The sequence below is a fragment of the Mobula birostris genome, chromosome 15 (genome assembly GCF_030028105.1).
Source record: "Mobula birostris isolate sMobBir1 chromosome 15, sMobBir1.hap1, whole genome shotgun sequence".
Classification (NCBI taxonomy): domain Eukaryota; kingdom Metazoa; phylum Chordata; class Chondrichthyes; order Myliobatiformes; family Myliobatidae; genus Mobula; species Mobula birostris.
Window position 1 is genome coordinate 65,932,467 of NC_092384.1, and position 20,490 is coordinate 65,952,956.

The window sequence follows — 20,490 nt, forward strand, 5'->3', positions numbered from 1 at the left end:
CAGTATCCACACAAACTTTATTACCCAGTTTGGCGGGGCCGAGGGCTGCTTTCCCTAGACAGCGAGTTGAGCGAGCCTGAGGCACCCCAGAGGGGCTACAACTGCATAAAGTGAAAAATGAAGATACTGATTGTATATTGAAAGAGTGGACTTGAACATATACCGATTAATGGTATGCCGGCCATGAAGCAACCAAAGATCTATCATGTTGAACTGAAAGTTGAAGATAATTATTCAGCAGGCTGGTTGCAGAAACTAAAGAAAAGGCACGGCATTAACTTTTTAAAGATTTATGGTGATAAAGTGTCTGCTGGTCACAAGGCAGCAGCGAAATTCATTGATGAGCTTTCCAAGATCATTGTTAATGAAAATCTAACATGCTGAATGGCTGCATCAGTACAAACGTGTGATGAACAAATGTAAGACAAGGACTGCTTCCCGGAAGTACATAAACTCGGAGTCGGAAATGATGGCAATCCCAAGCCATCTTTTTAAATATCATCAGGCTGTCTTTCAGGAGGGTGAACCCTCGAAAGGTGGCAGGCCCTGATGGAGTACCTGGTAAGGCTCTGAAAACTTGTGCCAACTGGGGGGTATTCAAAGGCATTTTCAATCTCTCATTGCTACAGTCGGAAGTTCCCACCTGCTTCAAAAGGGCAACAATTATACCAGTGCCCAAGAAGAGCAGCCTTAATGACTGCCATTCAGTAGCACTCCTGTCTACAGTGACGAAACGTTTTGAGAAGTTGGTCATGGCTAGGAACAACTCATGTCTCAGGAAGGACATGGACTCTCTGCAATCTGCCTACTGTCACAACAGGTTTATGGCAGACACGATCTCAATGGCTCTCAAAGTGGCCTTGGATCACTTGGACAATACAAATACCTACGTCAGAATGCTATCTATTAACTATAGCTCAGCATCATCATTCCCACAGTCCTGATCAAAAAACTACAGAACCTGGGCCTCTGTACCTTCCTCTGCAACTGGATCCCAGACTTCCTAACCAGACAACCACAATCTATGCAGACTGGTAATAGCAACTCCATCTCACTGACAATCAACACTGGCGCACCACAGGAATATATGCTTATCCCACTGCTCTACTCTCTCTATACCCATGACTGTGTGGCTAGGCATAACTAAAATGCCATCTATAAATTTGCTGATGATACAACCATTGTTGGCAGAATCTCAGGTAGTACAAGAGGGCATACAGGAGTGAAATATAGCAAAGAGCTGATTGTGCACTTCAGAAAGGGTAAGATAAGAGAATACAAACCAATCCTCACAGAGGGATCAGAAGTGAGCAGCTTCAAGTTCCTGGGTGTCAATATCTCTGAGGACTTAACCTGGTCACAACATACTGATGCAGCTATAAAGAAGGCAAGACAGCAGCTATGTTTCATTCAGAGTTTGAAGAGTTTTGGTTTGTCACCTAAAACACTCATAAACCTCTACAGATGTACCGTGGAGAGCATTCTGACTGGCTGCACCACTGTCTGGGATTGGGGGAGGGGGGGCTACTGCATAGGATGGAAGTAGGTTGCAGACAGTTGTAAAATTAGTCAGCCCCATCCTCCGTAGTGTCCAAGACATCTTCAAGGAGTGGAGCCACAAAAAGGCGGTGTACATTATTACGGACCCCCATCACCCAGGACATGCCCTCTTTTCATTGTTACCATCAGGAAGAAGGTACAGAAGCCTGAAGGCACACACTCACAAATTCAGGAACAGTTTCTTCTCCTCTGCCATCTGATTTCTAAATGAGCTTTGATACCATGAACACTACCTCACCACTTCTCTAAAATTTATTTCTGTTCTGGCATTATTTATTTTAACTTAACTATTATATATATATTTTTTTTACTGCAATTCATTTTTTTCTATATTAATCGTATTGCATTGCACTGCTGCTGCAAAGTTAAAGTTAACACATTTCACGACATATGCCAGTGATATTAAACCTGATTCTGATTTTGATATTCCAAAATCCAAAAAAAAAATCCAAAATCTGAAACATTTCGGGCCTCAAGCATTTTGGATAAGGGGTACTCAACTTGTACCAACACCTCCCCTGCGACACGTTCAAGGTGCCTACCACTTTGAGTAATAAAGAACCTGCCTCACAAATCTCCAACACACACGAAATGCTGTAGGAACTTAGCAGGGCAATTTCCTTCACCATTCCCCATCCCCTTTTCCCTCTCTCAGCTTATCTCCCTGCCCGTCCATCACCTCCCTCTGGTGCTCCTCCCCCCTTTTCCTCCTTCCACGGCCTTCAATCCTCTTCTATCAGACTCTCCCTTCTCCAGCCCTGTATCTCTTTCACCGATCAAATTCCCAGGTCCTTACTTCATCCTTCCCCATTCAGGTTTCACCTGTCACGTTGTGTTTCTCTCTCCCCTCCACCCAGCTTTTAAATCTACTCCTCAGCTTTTTTTTTCCCCCTCCAGTCCTGCCTTCTGCCCAAAACTTGTACAGTTTACTGTTTTCCATAGATGCTGCCTGGCCTGCTGAGTTCCTCCAGCATTGTGTCTGTGTGTTGCTTTGCAGCATCTGCAGATTTTCTCATTTGCCATAAATCTCTAATAAACTCCCAGCCTCTCACCCTAAAGCTATGCCTCTAGAATTTAATATTTCCACCCCAGGGGAAAAAGCTCTGTGTATTCTATCCATGCCTCTTGGAGTTTTTTTTTCTGTCAGATCATCACTCTAGCCAAACAAACTAAATCTATGAGGTTGCACATTGTAGGCAGCACTCTCTAATCCAGTTAACAATCCTGGTGAACCTCTTCTGCAACTCAAAATCAGATTTATTACCATCGACATATGTCGTGAAATTTGTTGTTCTGCAGTAGCAGTACAGTGTACTACATAAACTATACTACAAATTACAATGTGTGTGTGTGTCTGGGTGTTGGTAGAAATATGTAGTGCAAAAAAAGAGCAAAAATAGTGAGGTCGTGTTCACACCATGCGTTCATGGACCGCTCAGAAATCTGATTGCGGAGGGGAAGAAGCTGTTCCCAAAACGTTGAGTGTGCGTCCTCGGACTCCTGCACCTCCCCTCTGTTGGTAGTAAAGAGAATAAGGCCAAGGAAATCTGCAGATGCTGGAAATCCAAAACAACACACACAAAATGCTGGAGGAACTCAGCAGGCCAGGTAGCATCTATGGAAGAGAGTAAACAGTCGACATTATGGGCCGAGACCCTTCTTCAGTCCTGAGATGCTGCCTGGCCTGCTGAGTTCCTCCAGCATTTTGCGTGAATTGGAAAAGACCCCCTAGTGGTGGGGGGCCTTAGGATTCTTCAAAATCTCCGCCTCCTGCCTGTAATGCGGAGAGCACAAACCTCATGAAATACTCTAAAGATGGCCTAAATAAAGTTATATTGTTCTCCAAGCATCTTTACAAATCGTTTAATCATGTTTCAACACTTCACGTCGGTTAGGCCTCTTAGACAAAATGGATTGCAAACTAAATCAGTGCAATCAGGTGGACTAGTAACCGGGTTGCTCTGTGAAATACTGGCCATTCAAAGCCGTGGTAAAACACGGCTGATGAATTGCTTCAGAGCAGGAGTTGGGCAGCCGCATCAGAGGAAAAGCAGAAACCAGGCCGGCGTCTTACCATCAGCGCTTCGCCGGAGAGACGCTCCGCACGGCGAACACCGCAAGGCTGAGACGTCGTAGAAGTGGGAGCTGGCGCAGGACTGGGGCTGGACAAAGGGCAGGGAATTGTCCGCGTTCAGACCCGGACGCATCTCGGCCAGCACCACATACAGCACGGCCACGGCCAGCATTCTGCAATGGAGAAAGCGAGGAGAAACCGCACTCCTCCGCTCCCCGTTCTGTGTACAGAGCGTGGCTATGGTTTCCAGTCGCGGTGTCAGATTACATCTCCTGCTAATCCCCAGCCCAACCGCTTCCTCGGGGGCGTCTTTCTGAGGCTAAACCCTTTTACGTGACTTCTTGCTCGACACATTTTTGGGCTCCAGTCTCATATTTACTCCATAAAACAATAAAACTTTGAGGCGGGAAAAAAGAGATCCTGCAGATGCAAGAAATCCTGAGCAACGCGCACCAAATGCTGAAGGAACTCAGATTGCTGCCTGACTTGCTGTGAAGAGAAATAAACGGAGACCCCTCATCAGGGCGGAAACTCTTTATTTCCCTTCATAGATGATGTCCTGATTTTCTGAATTCCCCCAATAATGTTGTGTGTTGCTCAAATCTTTTGCGCTGAATTTGGAGACGCAAGCAACGGCAAAATGCGGGACAATGGAGCGACACACACACAAAATGCTGGAGGATCTCGGCAGCTCAGGCTCCGTCCATGTAAGTGAATGGACAGTCAATATTTTGGGTGAAGCCAGATAAATCGGGGAGGGGGAGTGCTGGGAGATGATAGGTGGAAATCGCTTTCTGTTTTGTTCTGTTACGAGTCCTGACGAAGGGCTTCGACCCGAAACGTCGACTGTTTATTCTTTTCCATAGATGTTGCCTGACCTGCTGAGTTCCTCCAGCATTTTGTGTGTGTTGCTTTGGATTTCCAGCATCCGCAGATGTTCTTGCGTTTGTGAACCCTTTCTGTTTACCCACACTGTTTCCCACGAGGGAAAGAGGTTGTAAAATATAAAAAATACAGACAGCAGGCAGGACTCAGAGGCTCCAGCAGCATCAGAAAAGTGAAATGGATGGTGCACATTTTGGGTAAACCGTCCACTTCCCTCCACAGAAGCTGCCTGAACGGTGGAGTTCTTCCTGCAGTTTTTGATTTTTTTTTCTCTTATTTTACAGCCTCTTTTTCCCTTGGGAGAACAGTGTGGGTAAACAGAAAGGGCTCCAATTAGTGGAGGCAGGAGACAGCAGGTACTGGAAGATGAAGAAGCTCAGAAGACTGATGGAGGAAGGTAGATGGGACAGTTGGACCCACACTGGAAATCCTGAATTTGATGAGAGTCAGATCAGAGGCTTTCAAGCCTGGAGATCAAGAATACTACAGGAGGTGCAGGTATGATCTCCAGAAAGCCATTTCCAGGGCAAAATGGAAATTCCAGGCTAGACTGGAATCAACGACGGATGCTCAACAGCTGTGGCAGGGTTTGAATGCCATAACCTCCTACAGAGTTAAACCTTGCGACTTGGGAGACAGTAGAGCTTTGCTGCCAGATGAGCTCAATACCCTCTAAGCTCACTTCGACTACCAGGACAGGAGAAACCATCCTGCACCCCCATGTCTCCTGAGATCCTTTGGTCTCAGTATCCAAAGATGATGTGTGGGCTGCCTTCAGGAGAGTGAATCCAAGGAAAGCATCTGGTCCGGACGGAGTACCTGGCCGAGTACTGAAGACCTGTGCTGACCAGCTGGCTGGTATGTTCACAGATATCTTCAACCTCTCGCTCCAGCAGTGTGTGGTACCCACCTGCTTCAAGCAGGCTTCAACCGTGCCAGTGCCCAAGCAGAGTTTGGTAACCTGCCTCAAAGACTGTCACCCAGTGGCATTTACATCCACTGCGTTGTAAAGAGCCTGGTGTTGAAGCATAAGTGGTGAATTGAATCCCATCCAGTCTGCCTACTGAAGCAACAGGTCTGCAGCAGATGTCATCTCATTTGCTCTTCACACAAACCTGGGACACCTGGACAGCAAAGATGCATGCATCAGGATGCTCTTTATCAATTACAGCTCAACATTTAATGCCATCATCCCTTAAAAACTAATCAATAAACCCCAGGACCTGGGCCTCAATACCCCCTTGTGCAATTGAATCCTGGATTTCCTCAATTGCAGGCCCCAGTCAGTTCAGATTGACAAAATGATCTTCTCCTCAATCTCCATCAGCACTGGAGCACCACAGGGACGTGTGCTTAGCCCCCTGATCTGCTGGCTTTACACCTATGATAGTGGCTAAGTACAGCTCCAACACCATATACAGTTTTGCTGATGACACCACAGTTGTGGGTTGTATCAAAGGTGGTGATGAATCAGCATTCAGGAGGGAGACTGAAAGTTTGGCTGAGTGGCGTCACAACAACAACCTCTCACTCAATGTCAACAAGACCAAGAACTGATTGGAGACTTCAGGAGAGGGAAACCAGAGGTCCAAGAGTCGGCACTCATTGGAGGATCGGAGGTGGAGAGGGTCATTAACTTTGAATACCTGGGGTTCACTATCTCAGAGGACCTGTCCTGGACCCATCATATAAATATAATTGCAAAGAAAGCACGGCAGCACCTCTTCTTCCTCAGGAGTCTGAGGAGATTCGGCATGTCATCTTGTCAAATTCTTGTCAAACTTCTATAAATGTGTGGTGGAAAATGTGCTGACTGGCTGCATCATGTCCCGGTAAGGGAACACCAATGCCTTTGAGTGGGAAATCCTACAAAAGGTAGTGGATTCAGCCCAGTACATCATGGGGAAAGGTCTCCCAGCCACGGAGCACATCGACCTGGAATGTTGCCATAGGAAAGCAGCATCCATCATCAAAGATCCTCACCACCCAAGCCATGCTCTTTTCTCGCTGCTGCCATCAGATAGGTGCCTCAGGACTCGCACCACCAGGTTCAGGAACAGTTACTACCCCTCAACCATCAGGCTCTTGAACAAAAGGGGATAACTAAACTCTTTCTATTTTTGGTGTTCCCACAACCGATGGCCTCACTTTAACGACTCTATCTTAATATTTCATACTCATTATTTATTGCCATTTATTTATATTTGCATTTGCACAGTTCGTTGCTCATTGATCCTGTTTACTGTTACTGTTCTATAGATTTGCTAAGTATGCCCACAGGAAAAGAATCTCTGGGTTCTGTGTGGTGATAATAAATTTTACTTTGAACCCTGTATCAGCACTGAAGTTTCTGTGATCACGGGTTCTGGTGCAGGTCTCCACTGAATGCCAACCATCCCTTTGCTTCCACAGATGCTGTGAGATTGCTGGCAGTTCTTTTTTGCTTCATTTAGAGGGGTACGTTTAGAGAGAGAAGGAAAAAGGTAAGTGCACCACTTCACACCTGTGCAGGTTAAATTTCATCTACCATCTCCTTGCCCACTTTCCAGTAAATCCTGTTGTAACCTTAAACAATCTTCTTTAGGTCCACTACACCTTCAATTTTGGTTTTACCTTCAAACTTACTAAGCATGCCCCCTACACGTCTTAGTCCCAATTGAACAGTGGCAGGCATCCAAGTTTCAGTGCTCCAATTCCCTGGAGTATGGTTAGCTGCCACTGCCCCTTTAAGACTTAGACTGCCAATTTGTTGCCTGCCACATTCCTTCATGGAAAGTCTGTACTTAAAAGGCTCATGCTGAGCTAGTACTACTCTTCCTGATTTTGTCTTTGGATTTCACGTGTGTCATCTTTTTTTATTTCAAGTCTGAGTTAATTCTAGATCTTCACCACCATCGAACTTTCATTACACTACATTCCTATCTAAATCTTGATAGAATTTGAAATCTTGATAACTTATTTTTTTTAAAAAAAGGAAACATACAGTTATTTCTAACCAAAATACTTGTGAGGGAATTGGAATCCACATACACTATAGTGATTATTTTATAAGCAGGGAAAGCACTGCATTGTAATTATGACTAACACCCATCAGACCTCACTGCAACAAAGGATAATATTTTCAGGGGGCTTCGCAGAAACAACACACTTTAAACAAATGAAGCTTTCATTATCAATTCAGTTAATTTCACTCAATAACAAAACTCAAAGTAAATTTATTATTGAAATATGTACATGCTACCCTGAGATTCATTTTCTTATAGGCACAGTAGAACAAAGAAATACAACAGAATCACTAAAAAACTACACACAAATACCGACAAACAACCAATATGCAAAAGGAGATAAAACTGTGCAAATACAAATAGACAATTAATTAATAGATAAAGAAATAATACTGAGAATATGAGTTGCAGAGTGCTTGAAAGTGAGTCCATATGTTGTGGGATCAATTCAGTGTTGAGGTGAGTGAGGCTATCCACACTGGTTCAGGAGCCTGGTGGTTGAAGAGTAATAATTGTTCCTGAACATGGAAGAATTCTGTAAAACAGAATGGCCTGTGGAGGAGTACTGAACGCTTGAGATTTCCGTGATAAACTACACATCCAGATGTTGTCTTCAGTTCCATTGGTAATGAAAGACAATGCTGACTGCTTCGGCATCATTCCAACAGGACACTGGCTGCTGTCCCAGATTAAATCATCAAAGGGCTGGATCATGCTGGTTCTGCCAGTGTAGTTCATCATAAATAAACAGTATAGTTCTTCATAAAGAATGCAGTTATTTATAAATGATAACTTCCAGTTTGAGGAGCTCTGCCATACCATAAGGAGGCACGGTCGCATGGCAATCAGCGAAGAGCTTCAAACTGCCAGCTGTAAATTGGGGTTCAATTCTTGCTGCTGCCATTAGGTAGAAGGTACAAGAGATCAGGACTCGCACCAGCAGGTTCAAGAACAGTTTCTACCCCTCAACCATCAGGTCCTTGAATAAACAGGGATAACTACACTCTACTTCACTTGCCCCATCATTGAAATGGTCCCACAACTGATGATCTCACTGTCAAGGACTCCTTATCTCATGTTCTCATTATTTATTGCTATTTATTTATATTTGCATTTGCACAGTTTGTTGCCTTCTGCACTCTGGTTGATCTTTCATTGATCCTGTTAAATGGATTTCCTGATTATGTCCGCATGAAGGTGAATGGTGATATATATGTACTTTGGTAATAACATTTACTTTGAACTTTGAATTCCTGCCGCTGTCTAAAGGAGTTTTTTCATTCTCCCTGTGACCGCTTGGGTTTCCTCCAGGTGCTCCAGTTTCCACCCACGTTCCAAAGATGTACAGGTTAGGGTTAGTAAGGTTGTGGCATGTGAGGCGACCTGGCAGGATGCCTCCAGCAGTTCATCGGACTGTGTTAGTCGATGATGCAAAACAACTTATTTTTCTGTTTATTTTGATGTACATGTGACAAATAAAGCTAAACTTTAAACTTGATGCCTGTTATCATAATCTGCATTATCACACAGGAGATTATGCAGATGCCGAAAATCCAAACTGACACACACTAAATGCTGGAGGAACTCAGCAGAATCAGGCAGCATCTACGGGAAGGAATAAATATAGAACATAGAACAAAGAAATCTACAGCACATTACAGTTCCTTCAGCCCACAGTGTAGTGCTGACCATGTAACCTACTCTAGAAACTGCCTAGACTTTCCCTAGTGCATTGCCCTCTATTGTTCTAAGCTCCGTGTACCTATCTAAGAGGCTCTTATAAGACCCTATCGTATCCGCCTCTACCACCTTCGCTGGCAGTGCATTCCACGCACCTCCCACTCTCTGTGTGAAAAACTTACCTCTACCATGCCCCTCGTACCTACTTCCAAGCACCTTTAAAACTACGCCCCCTCATGTTAGCTATTTCACCCCTGGGAAAAAGCCTCCGGCTATCTGCATGATCAATGCCTTCCACACCGACACCCTTCACCAGTCCTGATGAATGGCTTCCGCTCAAAATTTTGACAGTTTACTCCTTTCCATAGATGCTGCCTGACCTGTTGAGTTCCTCCAGCGTTATCACCCTCATTATCGCTGCGCTCTGCTTGCTCACCAATCGATCAAAGATCAGAGAAAGCACACCACAGAAAGGTGTCAATCAGTGCAATGATCTAAGCAGGGACTGTGTTCCACGGAAGCATTCCCCAGCTGAACGTGGAAACTGGCTGGACTTAACCCAAAGTCTCCAGCCAATCATGTAATTTACTGGAGCTTCGGGGACATTACAGTGAATTTTCAGCCCCATTCCCAGGGTTTGGGCATTCAGGATGACGACGGGAGGGAATCTCCACACCCATTCTCAACCCTAGAGGATATGGGAAACTCAGTCACTGAGTATATTAAGATGGAGCAACATGCAAAATGCTGGAGGGTCACATTGGGTCAAGCAGCGACTATGGAGGAAAATGGATTGTGAACGTTTCAGATTGAGGCCCTTCAGTCCTTCTCCCAAATAAACAAAATAAATGCCTTTTTTCAAAGAAGAGATTCTGCTGCTGCTGGAAATCTTGAGCAACACCCACAAAATGCTGGAGAAACTCAGCAGGTCACCCATGGAGCAGAATAATCAGTTGAGATTTTGGGCCGAGACTTATCACTGGGTCTTGGTCAGACCTATCGCGGGCCAGCTTGTACTCCTTCCCCTCCCCTCACTTTGGCACATGGATGAATGGAAACTGAAGGGCTATTTGGGAGGGAAGGGTTAGATTGATCTTATAGTAGGTTAAAAGGATGGCACAACAGCGTGGGCCGAAGGGCCTGTACTGTACTGTTCGATATAATGTGTTCTTATTCTGGCTTATTCTCGGCCTGAAACATTGACTGTTTATTCCCCTCCATAGGAGCTGCCTGACCTGCTGGCAGAGCTGCTTATTTCAGGATATTTTGTTCTCCTGATGTAAAGAACTCCTGGGCCGTTTACCCAACCTGAGTACCCATGGCTTGTTGCTGTTACTGTTATGTCATGCACACACCACGACCCTTCAGATTTGCAGGTGGGGATCACACCACCCTCCTTCATTCATCCATGGAGAACTTCACCCTCACTGTCACCAGTACTCACTTCATATCAGACAATGGTGAGCTGATGTGCTTCATCGGGCGAATTACACTTCTTTTCTATATTAAATACATTAAAAATTGATCCCTTCCTTTCTTTCAGCTGGTGCTCAATTCTCTTCAGTATTCAGGATGTGCCAGTCTCTACAGGCTGAATATGAATCTCATGCCTTTCTGAATCATATTCAGCATCCATATTCCAGCATTTTAGAGACTACTGATACTCTGCTAAATGACCACAAACCATAATACAACCTGCAGTGTATTCATATTCCCAAAACTTAACATCATTCCTTTAATGAGGCTGGCAGACATCATTCAGGTCACATTGTGGTTGGCAGGCAGCTAATATAATGTGAATGTCTGTGAGAGAGAGTGAGGGGAGAGAGGGGGAGGGGGAGAGGAGGGGAGGAGGAAGAGAGGAGGGAGGGAGGGGAGGGAGCGAGAGAAAGAAAATGAGAATACGGTATAGAACAATCCCTTAATAGTAAATTGCTTTGGTGCGAATCATCCCATCAGGCTAATATAGAGCAGCTGAATTGAACATTTACCAAGATTTCCCAAGGAAGTTTAATGCTGTGAATCTTTTTTATCTCAGGCATTCAACTTAAATTGGAAATATAAACGTTGGAAAGAATACTGATCAAAATAAGCATTTTTTTATTGATCCAAGTTAAAGGCAAGAGCACTGGGTTAGTAGGTTTGCAGGTGACATGAAGGTTGGTGTTCTGGATGGTACCGAAGTTTGTCATAAGTTCAATGGAACATTGTTAGGATGCAGAGCTGGGCTGAGAAGTGGCAGATGAAGTTCAATCCAGAAAATTGTGGAGTGATTCCCTATGGAAGATTGAAATTGAAGGCAGAATACATTAATGGCAGGATTCTTAACAGTGTGGAGAACAGAAGGATCGTGGGTTCATGTCCGTAGATCCTTCAGAGATGCAGCACAAATTGATAGGGTGGTTCTGAAGGTCTGTTAGCCTTCATTAGGTAGGGGATTGAGTTAAAAATCCATGAATAATGTTGCTGCTCTTTAAAACACCACTTAAACCACACTTCGAGTATTGTGTTCAGTTCTGGTTGCCTCATTATAGGAAGGATGTGGAACATTTAGAGAGGGTGTAGAGGAAATTTACCAGGATGCTACCTGGATTCGTGAGCATGCTTTTAGAGGAGAGGTTGAGCAAAGTAGGGCTTTTCTCTTTGGAGCAAAGGAAGATGAGAGATGGCGTGATAGAGATATATATAAGATGATAAGAGGCATAGATTTGAGGATAGCCAGAGACTTTTTCCCAGAAATGGATAATATAAGAGGGCATAACTTAAGCTGTTTGGAGAAAAGTATAGGGGGGATATCAGAGGTAAGTTTTTTACACAGAGAGTAGTGGATGAATAGAACACCCTGCCAGATGGAGGTAGAGGCAAATACATTAGGGACATTTAAGAGACTCTTAGATAAGCACATAGCTAAAAGAAAAATGGAGGGTTGTGCAGGAGGGAAGCGTTAGATTGAGCTTAGAGTATGTTAAAGGCCTGTACTGTACTGATCTATGTCTAAAGTAATGCCAAATAGAACATCTCAGAAAACGCTTCACTCAGAGCTCCATTTATCTCAATGATCTCTGAAATCAAAAGTCATAGGATTATTAAGGCAGAAAAAGCCAGTCAGCCCATTGGTTAGGTCCTCAGTGAGCAATCCTGTTGGCCCCATTTCCCCACGGCCCTGTAAATCACTTTCGCTCAAATGCTTTTCGAATTCACCACTCTTCGCATTTGTTTAGTACTATTGTTATCACAAGTTCCAGATTATAACTACCCTTCATCAAAGACATCTTCAAAAAGGTATACCTCAAAAAAATGCCATTCATCAGTAAGGACATGCTGTCTTCTCATTACGACCACAGGGAATATACACTTAGCGTTTTAGGAACAGATCCTTCCCCTCTGCCATCAGATTTCTGAATAGACAATGAGACCATTAACATTTCATCACTATTCTTGCTCTCTTTTTGCTTGACTCATTTTTTGAACCCCGATTTACAGCTGGCAGTTTAAATATATACCATGTTCCTTATTATAATTTATAGTATTTTTATGTATTGCACTGTACTGCTGCCATGAAGCAACAAATTTCACAATATACATATGTTAGTAAATAATAAAACTGATTCTGATCTATTTCTTGTATAAAAAGGATTTCTGCACATCCCTCGAGTATCATTTTAAATTTTTCTCCTTTCACTTTAAACCTGTCCCCTCTAATTTTGGACTCCCCTCCCCTATAGATAATATGTCTGTAACCATTCACTCTATCTATATCCCTCATGATATTATAGACTTCTAAATGGTCACCCCTCAACTTCCCATGCTTCAGGGGAAAAAGTGCTATCAACACTCACAACGTGCTGGAGGAACTCAGCAGGTTGGGCAGCATCCGTGGAAACGATCAGTCAACGTTTCGGGCCGGAACCCTTCGTCAGGACTGTAGAGAGAAGGGGCAGAGGCCCTATAAAGAAGGTGAGGGGAGGGTGGGAAGGAGAAGGCTGGTAGATTCCAGGTGAAAAACCAGTAAGGGGAAAGATCAAGGGGTGGAGGAGGGGAGGCAGGGAGGTGATGGGCAGGAAAGGTGAAGAAGGAATAGGGGAAAACACAATGGGTAGTAGAAGGAGGCAGAATCATGAGGGAGGTGATAGGCAGCTAGGGGAGGGGGCAGAGTGAAATAGGGATAGGGAAAGGGAGGGGGAGGGAATTACTGGAAGTTGGAGAATTCTATGTTCATTCCAAGGGGCTGGAGACTACCTAGACAGTATATGAGGCGCTCGACGAATTCTCTCCACCCGTCTCCACTTTCCGCAAGAATCGGTCCGTCCCCACGGATCTCCCACCCAGCACTTATCCCTGTAAGCGTAAGTGCTACACCTGTCCCTACACCTCCTCTCTTGCCACCATTCAGGGCCCCAAACAGTCCTTCCAGGTGAGGCAACACTTCACTTGTGAGTCTGTTGGGGTCATCTATTGCATCTGGTGCTCCTGGTGTGGCCTTCTCTACATCGGTGAAACCCGACGCAGATTGGGGGACCGCTTCGTCGAGCACCTCCACTCCACCCAGCACAACAGACAGGATCTCCCGGTTGCCACCCACTTCAACTCTGCTTCCCACTCCCATTGGGATATGTCCATACAAGGTCTCCTCTACTGCCATGATGAGACTAAACTCAGGTTGGAGGAGCAACACCTCACATACCGTCTAGGTAGTCTCCAGCCCCTTGATATGAACATAGAATTCTCCAACTTCCAGTAATTCCCTCCCCCTTCCTTCCCCTATCCCCATTTCACTTTGCCCCTCCCCCAACTGCCTATCACCTCCCTCATGGTTCCACCTCCTTCTACTACCCATTGTGGTTTCCCCTATTCCTTCTTCACCTTTCCTGCCTATCACCTCCCTGCTTCCTCTCCCCCACCCCTTTATCTTTCCCCTTACTGGTTTTTCACCTGGAACCTTCCAGCCTTCTCCTTCCCACCCTCCCCCCCACCTTCTTTATAGGGCCTCTGCCCCTTCCCCCTACAGTCCTGACGAAGGGTTCCTGCCCGAAACGTTGACAGATCGTTTCCATGGATGCTGCCCAACCTGCTGAGTTCCTCCAGCGTATTGTGAGTGTTGCTTTGACCCCAGCATCTGCAGGGTATTTTGTGAAAAAGTGCTAGCCTTCAGCACACAACTTTGTACCAAACAAATCTAGTAATATATTACATATCTCCTCCATAATTCACAGTTTTTTATTATTATGTATTGCCTTGTACTACTACTGCAAAAGCAACAAATCTCACGACATATGCCAGTGACATTAAACCTGATTCTGAAATTCTAAATAAGTGCTTAACTACACTGATTCCTTCTGTCAACATGATGTCGATATCCCTCCATTCTCTGCACACTCGTGTGCCTTCTAAGAATCAGAATCAGGTTTAATATTACCGGCATTTGTTGTGAAATTAGTTAACTTTGTGGCAGCAGCACAAAGCAATTTATGATAAATATAGAAAAAAACTGAAATACAGTAAGAATATATATGTATACTAAATAATTCAATTAAGATAAGTAATGCAAAAACAGATTTTTTAAAAAAAAGTCGTGAGGTGGTGTTCATGGGTTCAATGTCCATTTAGAAATTGGATGGCAGAGGGGAAGAAGCTGTTCCTGCCTGAATCATTGAGTGTGTGTCTTCAGGCTTCTGTACCTCGTTCCTGATGATAACAATGAGAAGAGGGCATGTCCTGGGTGATGGAGATTCTTGACGATGGAAGCTATTCTTCTGAGGCGCCACTCCTTAAGGATGTCTTGGATACTATGGCGGCTAGTTCCCATGATGGAGCTGACTAATTTTACAACTCTGAACACCTCTAAGTTGCCTCTAGTACCTCCACAAGGAGCGCAATCAATGCACCCACAAATCTCTGTTTAAAAAAACTTGCCCCACACATCTATTTGAACTTATACCCTCTCCCTTAAATGAATGCTCTCTGGTATTAGACATTTCAACCCTGGATAAGAGATATTGGCTTTCTATTTTATCTACTCCTTTTATAATCTTATAAAACTCCATCAGGTCTCCCTTCAGTCTTTGCTGCTCCAGAGGAAACAACCAAGTTTGTCCAGCCTCTTGTGATAGCACACATCCTCACATGCAGGCAGCATCCTGGTAAGCCTCTTCTGCACACTCTCCAAAGCCTCCGCATCCTTCCTATAATATGGTGACCAGAATAGAATGCTACACTCCAGATGTGGCCTGACTAGAGTTTTATAAAGCTGAAACTGGTCCTGATGCGATGCATCCCAGTGTACCAAAAAACATGGCAGAAGTTATAGTTGATGTGTTTGTTATAGTTTACCAAAATTCTCTGGACTCTGGTCAGGCCTTGGCAGATTGGAAGACAGCAAAGGTCATGCCACTGTTTAAAGAAGGATGTAAACTAAAGGAGGGTTTTCAAAATCTTTGATTTCTTGTAAAGTACAGAGGTTGGCTAATAACATATTTCACTATATGATAAGGATTTTTTTTCCTTCTTTCTTTCTTTACCAAGCAGCTTCGATCTTGGCAGTGCGTTTAGATTTTTTTTCTATCTAATTTGTTGCCACGGGCAGCAGTGGAGGCCAAGTCATTGGACGTATTGAAGGCGGAGATTGATAGGTTTCTGAGTAGCCAGGGCATCAAAGGTTATGGCAAGAAGGCGGGGGAGCTAAATGGGAGAATGGATCAGCTCATGATAAAATGGCCGACTTCTGCTCCTTTGTCTTATGGTCTTATAACAATAAAATTTTAAAAAAGGAGGGTAATTATATGCCTAGTTTCACTTTATGGAGATATAATCACCCCATGTATATAAGCTATTTTATATAATGTTTTTATATGGTGTTCTTTATTTTTGTGGGGTTTTTGTGCTGCATTGGATCCAAGGTATAATTATTTTGTCCCTCTTTACACTTGAGTACAGGAAATGACATGAAACAATCTTGAATCTTTAATCTAGAAGTGGTTCTATCAGACAGACACAGTATGAATTTATGAAGGGCAGGTACGATTTGACAAACTTTACTGGAGTTCTTTGAGAATATAATGATCACAATGCATAGAGGGGAACAAGTGAATGTTGTATACTTAGATTTCCAGAAGGTGTTCGATAAGGTGCCACATGAAAGTCTTATCCATAAGGATGCATGGAATTGAGGGTAATGTATTAGCACGGATAGAGGATTAGTTAACCAATTGAAGGCAGAGAGTTGGGGCAAATTAATGTTTCTCTGGTTGGCAGTCAGTATTGTGTGGAGTGCCGCAGGTATCCATGCTGGAACCACGACTCTTCATGATATACATTGACGATTTGGAAGAAGGGACTGAGTGTAGTACATCTAATTTGCTGAAAACTTGAGTAAAGAAGCAAATTGTACTGAGGATACAGAGAGCATCCAGAGAGATATAGATAGGGTAAGGGGGTAGGGCCTCAATACTTGGGGAGAAATTTTAAGACAGACATGAAGAGAAGCTGCCTTTCCCAGATAATGCTGAATCTGTGGAATTGTCTGCCCAGAGAAGCAGTGAAGGCTATATCATTAAATATATTTATTACAGTTATATAGATGTTTGCACAGCAGGGGAAATTACGTGTTATAGGAAAAGGCGGGTAGGTGGAGCTGAGTCCTGCTCCTGTTTCTTATGTTCTAATGTAACATAACTTCCCAACTCTTGAACTCAACACCTCAACTAATACAGAGTCCAGGGAATTATCATTGAACTTAGTTTTTTTGTGGAATAAACTCAATTTACAGCTTCATCTGTGAAGGCCTCAGAAACAGGCTGGAATAGTGTACAATCTTTGACACGCTTCACATAAGTTTCAACCAAATCTGCAGAAAGCCCAAAATAATCGGCACTCATATAACTTTTAAAGGTAGTAAAAAAAAATCCCAAGATGTTTCACAGATCCAGAGAAATAGATCACTAAGCCAGAGAACTTAATCCCCAAAACAACCAAACCTGCCCTCAGCAGCTTCCCACTGCAGCCTTCTTTTTGGCTGCCTGCACTGAAGGTGAGCAGCCAGTAAGGTCATGTTAATGGTTGACCACGTGACATCTGGAGGAATCAGGTTCCAAGGGTTATGTTAGTGTAGAAGGTTATCATCGCAAAAATATCTATTTTGGTTTTAGCCATTCTCGGTCACGGGCAAGTTTTGCAATGATTGTTAGTGCGCTGATCACACACTCCACTTTTATTGGTGTATTTAATAAAATCAGTTGGCATTCTATCCCCATCTTCCAAAGGTGTTTACATCCATTATTAAAAATTAGAAGAGTTCAAAGTGTTCAATCGGTTTGATACATTTTTTTTGTTAAAAACAATGCATTGTAATTTATCATTTGAGGGCATTGGTTCTTACAAAAAAGCTATGTACAATATCATTATATGTTGGACAGTTAAAGATACAATCTGTCACTCAGGAGTTGTGAGTGGTTCCTGATGCGACCAATAATTTATATTTACAAAGCCTTTAGTGGTGTATGGGGTGTCCAGGGAGGGGAGCATCTCTGGTGAAGGGGCTTGTTGTGTCCATTCTGGGGCAGCTAACTCAACTTTTGTTCTCACTGGACAGTCAGCTTTCACCTGTGGCTCCAAGTAGCTGTTTTCACACGACGATGGCCATACCGTGGTACTCTGCCACAACAGCCAGGTTGGCCAGAAACTTTGACCCCAGAGAGATGGGGACACACCTGTCCTAACATGCAAAGTCAGCTCTGGGGACTGAGCAGATGAGATCCAACAGCTAGGAAGGCAGTACTGCAATCCTCCGTGGAGAGCGAAGGTGTGACAAGGCATATAAGATGTCATGGCTATCCGCTACAACCAAGGAAAACCCCAGTTTGTGACATTTGTTCATACCACTGGATCTGGATTTCTGAGCTTGAGAAACTGGAAGTGACACAGTGCAACAACTTTTCCACTTCAAAAACTCTCCCGCACAAGTTTCCTGTCATCGTCGGACATGATGGACAACCACCATACAGAACCTTTAGCACCGAACAACCACTCAGGCTTTATTCATGGGGATGGGGGCATGGGTTTAACTAAATCTGAAATGGAATCACGTAAGGAACTACTTAAGCAATTGAGATCTTAAACAAGCAGGGAGGCATTAGCACCTCAGAAAGCCTTAGAAAGGGAATTTAAGCATTAATGTCCAAGCAGTTGAAAGCAGGGTTACCAGTGGCAGAAAAATTAAAGTTGAGGGTGCCAGAATTAAGGGAGAGCATAACTCTCAGTGGGCAGTGAGGGTTATAGAAAAGTCTGTGCAATGCCTTTACAGTGCCAGTGATCGCCGATAGGGTTTCAATTCACACCACTCTCTTTAAGGAGTTCATACATTCACTTTGTGAATGTGGGTTTCCTCTGGGTTCCACATTTCAACGATTTATCAGTTAGGGGTAGGGTTAGTAAGCTGTGGGCGTGTTATGTTGGCACCCAAAGTGTGGTGACACCTGCAGGCTGCCTAGCACAATCCTTGGACTGTGTTGGTTGTTGATGCAATTGAGGTACTTCACTGCATGTTTTGATGTACAGGTGACAAAGCTCATCTTATTTTATAGAAGGAAGAATGCTAATTATGAAAGAAGATTTTGTCCAACCAAGAGCTAAAATAGGTCAATAGTGGTAGATGGGTGAACAGATTCCCAAGAAATATCTTCTGTAAAGCCATCAAAATGAATTGGCATCTTTAATTTAAAATTTAACATAAAATATTGTATCTCGGATAATGCATCCATGTACCTTCCATGCAAATCTTAGGACTCAATAATATATCATTCTCTACTAGAATTAATTCTTGAAATGGAGCAAGGAAAGATATCATTTTCAAGCTGAAAACACATTGTGTTTGGCACCTTTTAGTACCTAGCTCAGACAGTCTCCAAGCCTTCTGTCACGTTCATGGGAGTTATTTAGCTGACACACATCCAAAAGTACAAAGGAAATTTTTTAATTGGCCATCAAGCGATTTGTTATGTAATCCAGTAAGAATCTAGGCATTATCACCTAAAGATGTAGCACAAATCATTGTTGGATAATGTCTGAGTCTGCATTTGAACTTATCACATAAAAAATCAAGGCAACACTGAATGTAAAGATAGAAAAAATTCAATTTTAAGTAAGACAGGGTTTCAGATGGGGAAAGGGTCACAATGTATTTAAACACATGAGAAAAAGGAAGAAATACAACTGAGCACAAAAATTATTTATTTTTTATTTATTGCGATGCAGTGTAGATTAGCCCATTCTGGCCCTTCGAACCACATTGCCCAGCAATCCCCTGACTGAACTCTAGCCTCATCATGAGACAATTTCCAATGACCAACTAACCTACCAGCTGATACATCTTTGGAATATGGAAGGAAACCGGAGCACCCGGAGGAAACCTACACGGTCACAGGAGAGGCAGCGGTGTGAATTAAACCCAGGTTGCTGGTACTGTAGAGCGCACACATAGAATGAGCTGCCAGAGGAAATGGTTGAGGCAGACACAATAATAACATTTTAAAAAACTGTTGGGCAGGTTTGGTTATGCACTAAACACTGGCAAATGGGACGAGTTTGGACAGAGCACCTTGGTTGGCATAGACCCAGCTGGACTGAAGAGCTTGTTCCTGTGCTGTATCTCTCTATGACACTAGGTTCAACAACAGCTTCTTCCCCACTACCATCAGTTTGTTGAACTGACCTGCAAAATCCCAATGGGACTTCAGGCGATATTTGTTTTTCTCTCTCATAACTTGCACTGCTATTATATTTATTCTGTCATGTACAGTAAGCTTTGTATAATTTATGTTAACTTGTGTTTTTTGTGTTTGTAATGTTACTGCAAAGAGTTAATTTTCTTGGCATTTATACACTGTGTATAACCATGACAACACTGGACAGGCTATGATGTTGTGCAGATATTGATGCCAGTTTATACTAAGTGCCCTCCTGCTTAGCATCCATATCATTCCATTCCCTTCATATCCACATGTCTATCTAAAATCTCTTGAACTCCATCAAAATGGCTGCTTCCACTACTACCCAGATAACTATTCCAGGCACCTGCCATTTGCTCCTCGCATCACTGCTAATCTCCTACCCCACCCCGCCCCACTTTGACATTAAAATCATGTTCTCTGGGTGATTCATGTCTCTACCTCGGAGGAAAGCTTCTGAATGTCTATTCCATCTGCTGTGCTTTGTAACTTCAAAACATTAAACTAATTCAAAGGAAGATATGGGATTCTGAAATACGAGTAAACTTCCTGTTTAAGCGAGGCA

The 20,490-nt window shown here is 43.5% G+C and overlaps 1 protein-coding gene across 5 annotated transcripts in view; it reads right to left on the minus strand.

Moving 5' to 3' along the window:
- The window catches only part of LOC140210713 (meckelin-like), a 211,378-nt gene that overhangs the window by 164,376 nt on the left and 26,512 nt on the right, over positions 1-20,490 (minus strand). For 2 of the 5 annotated variants that reach the window (XM_072279934.1, XM_072279932.1), the window contains exon 1: positions 3,635-3,890. The exons of the other annotated variants lie outside the window; for them this stretch is intronic. In XM_072279934.1, coding sequence (XP_072136035.1) covers positions 3,635-3,806 — 172 coding nt within the window. In that variant the 5' untranslated portion in view covers positions 3,807-3,890. Of the gene's footprint in view, positions 1-3,634; positions 3,891-20,490 lie in introns of those variants that run through there. 5 annotated transcript variants of the gene reach the window in all.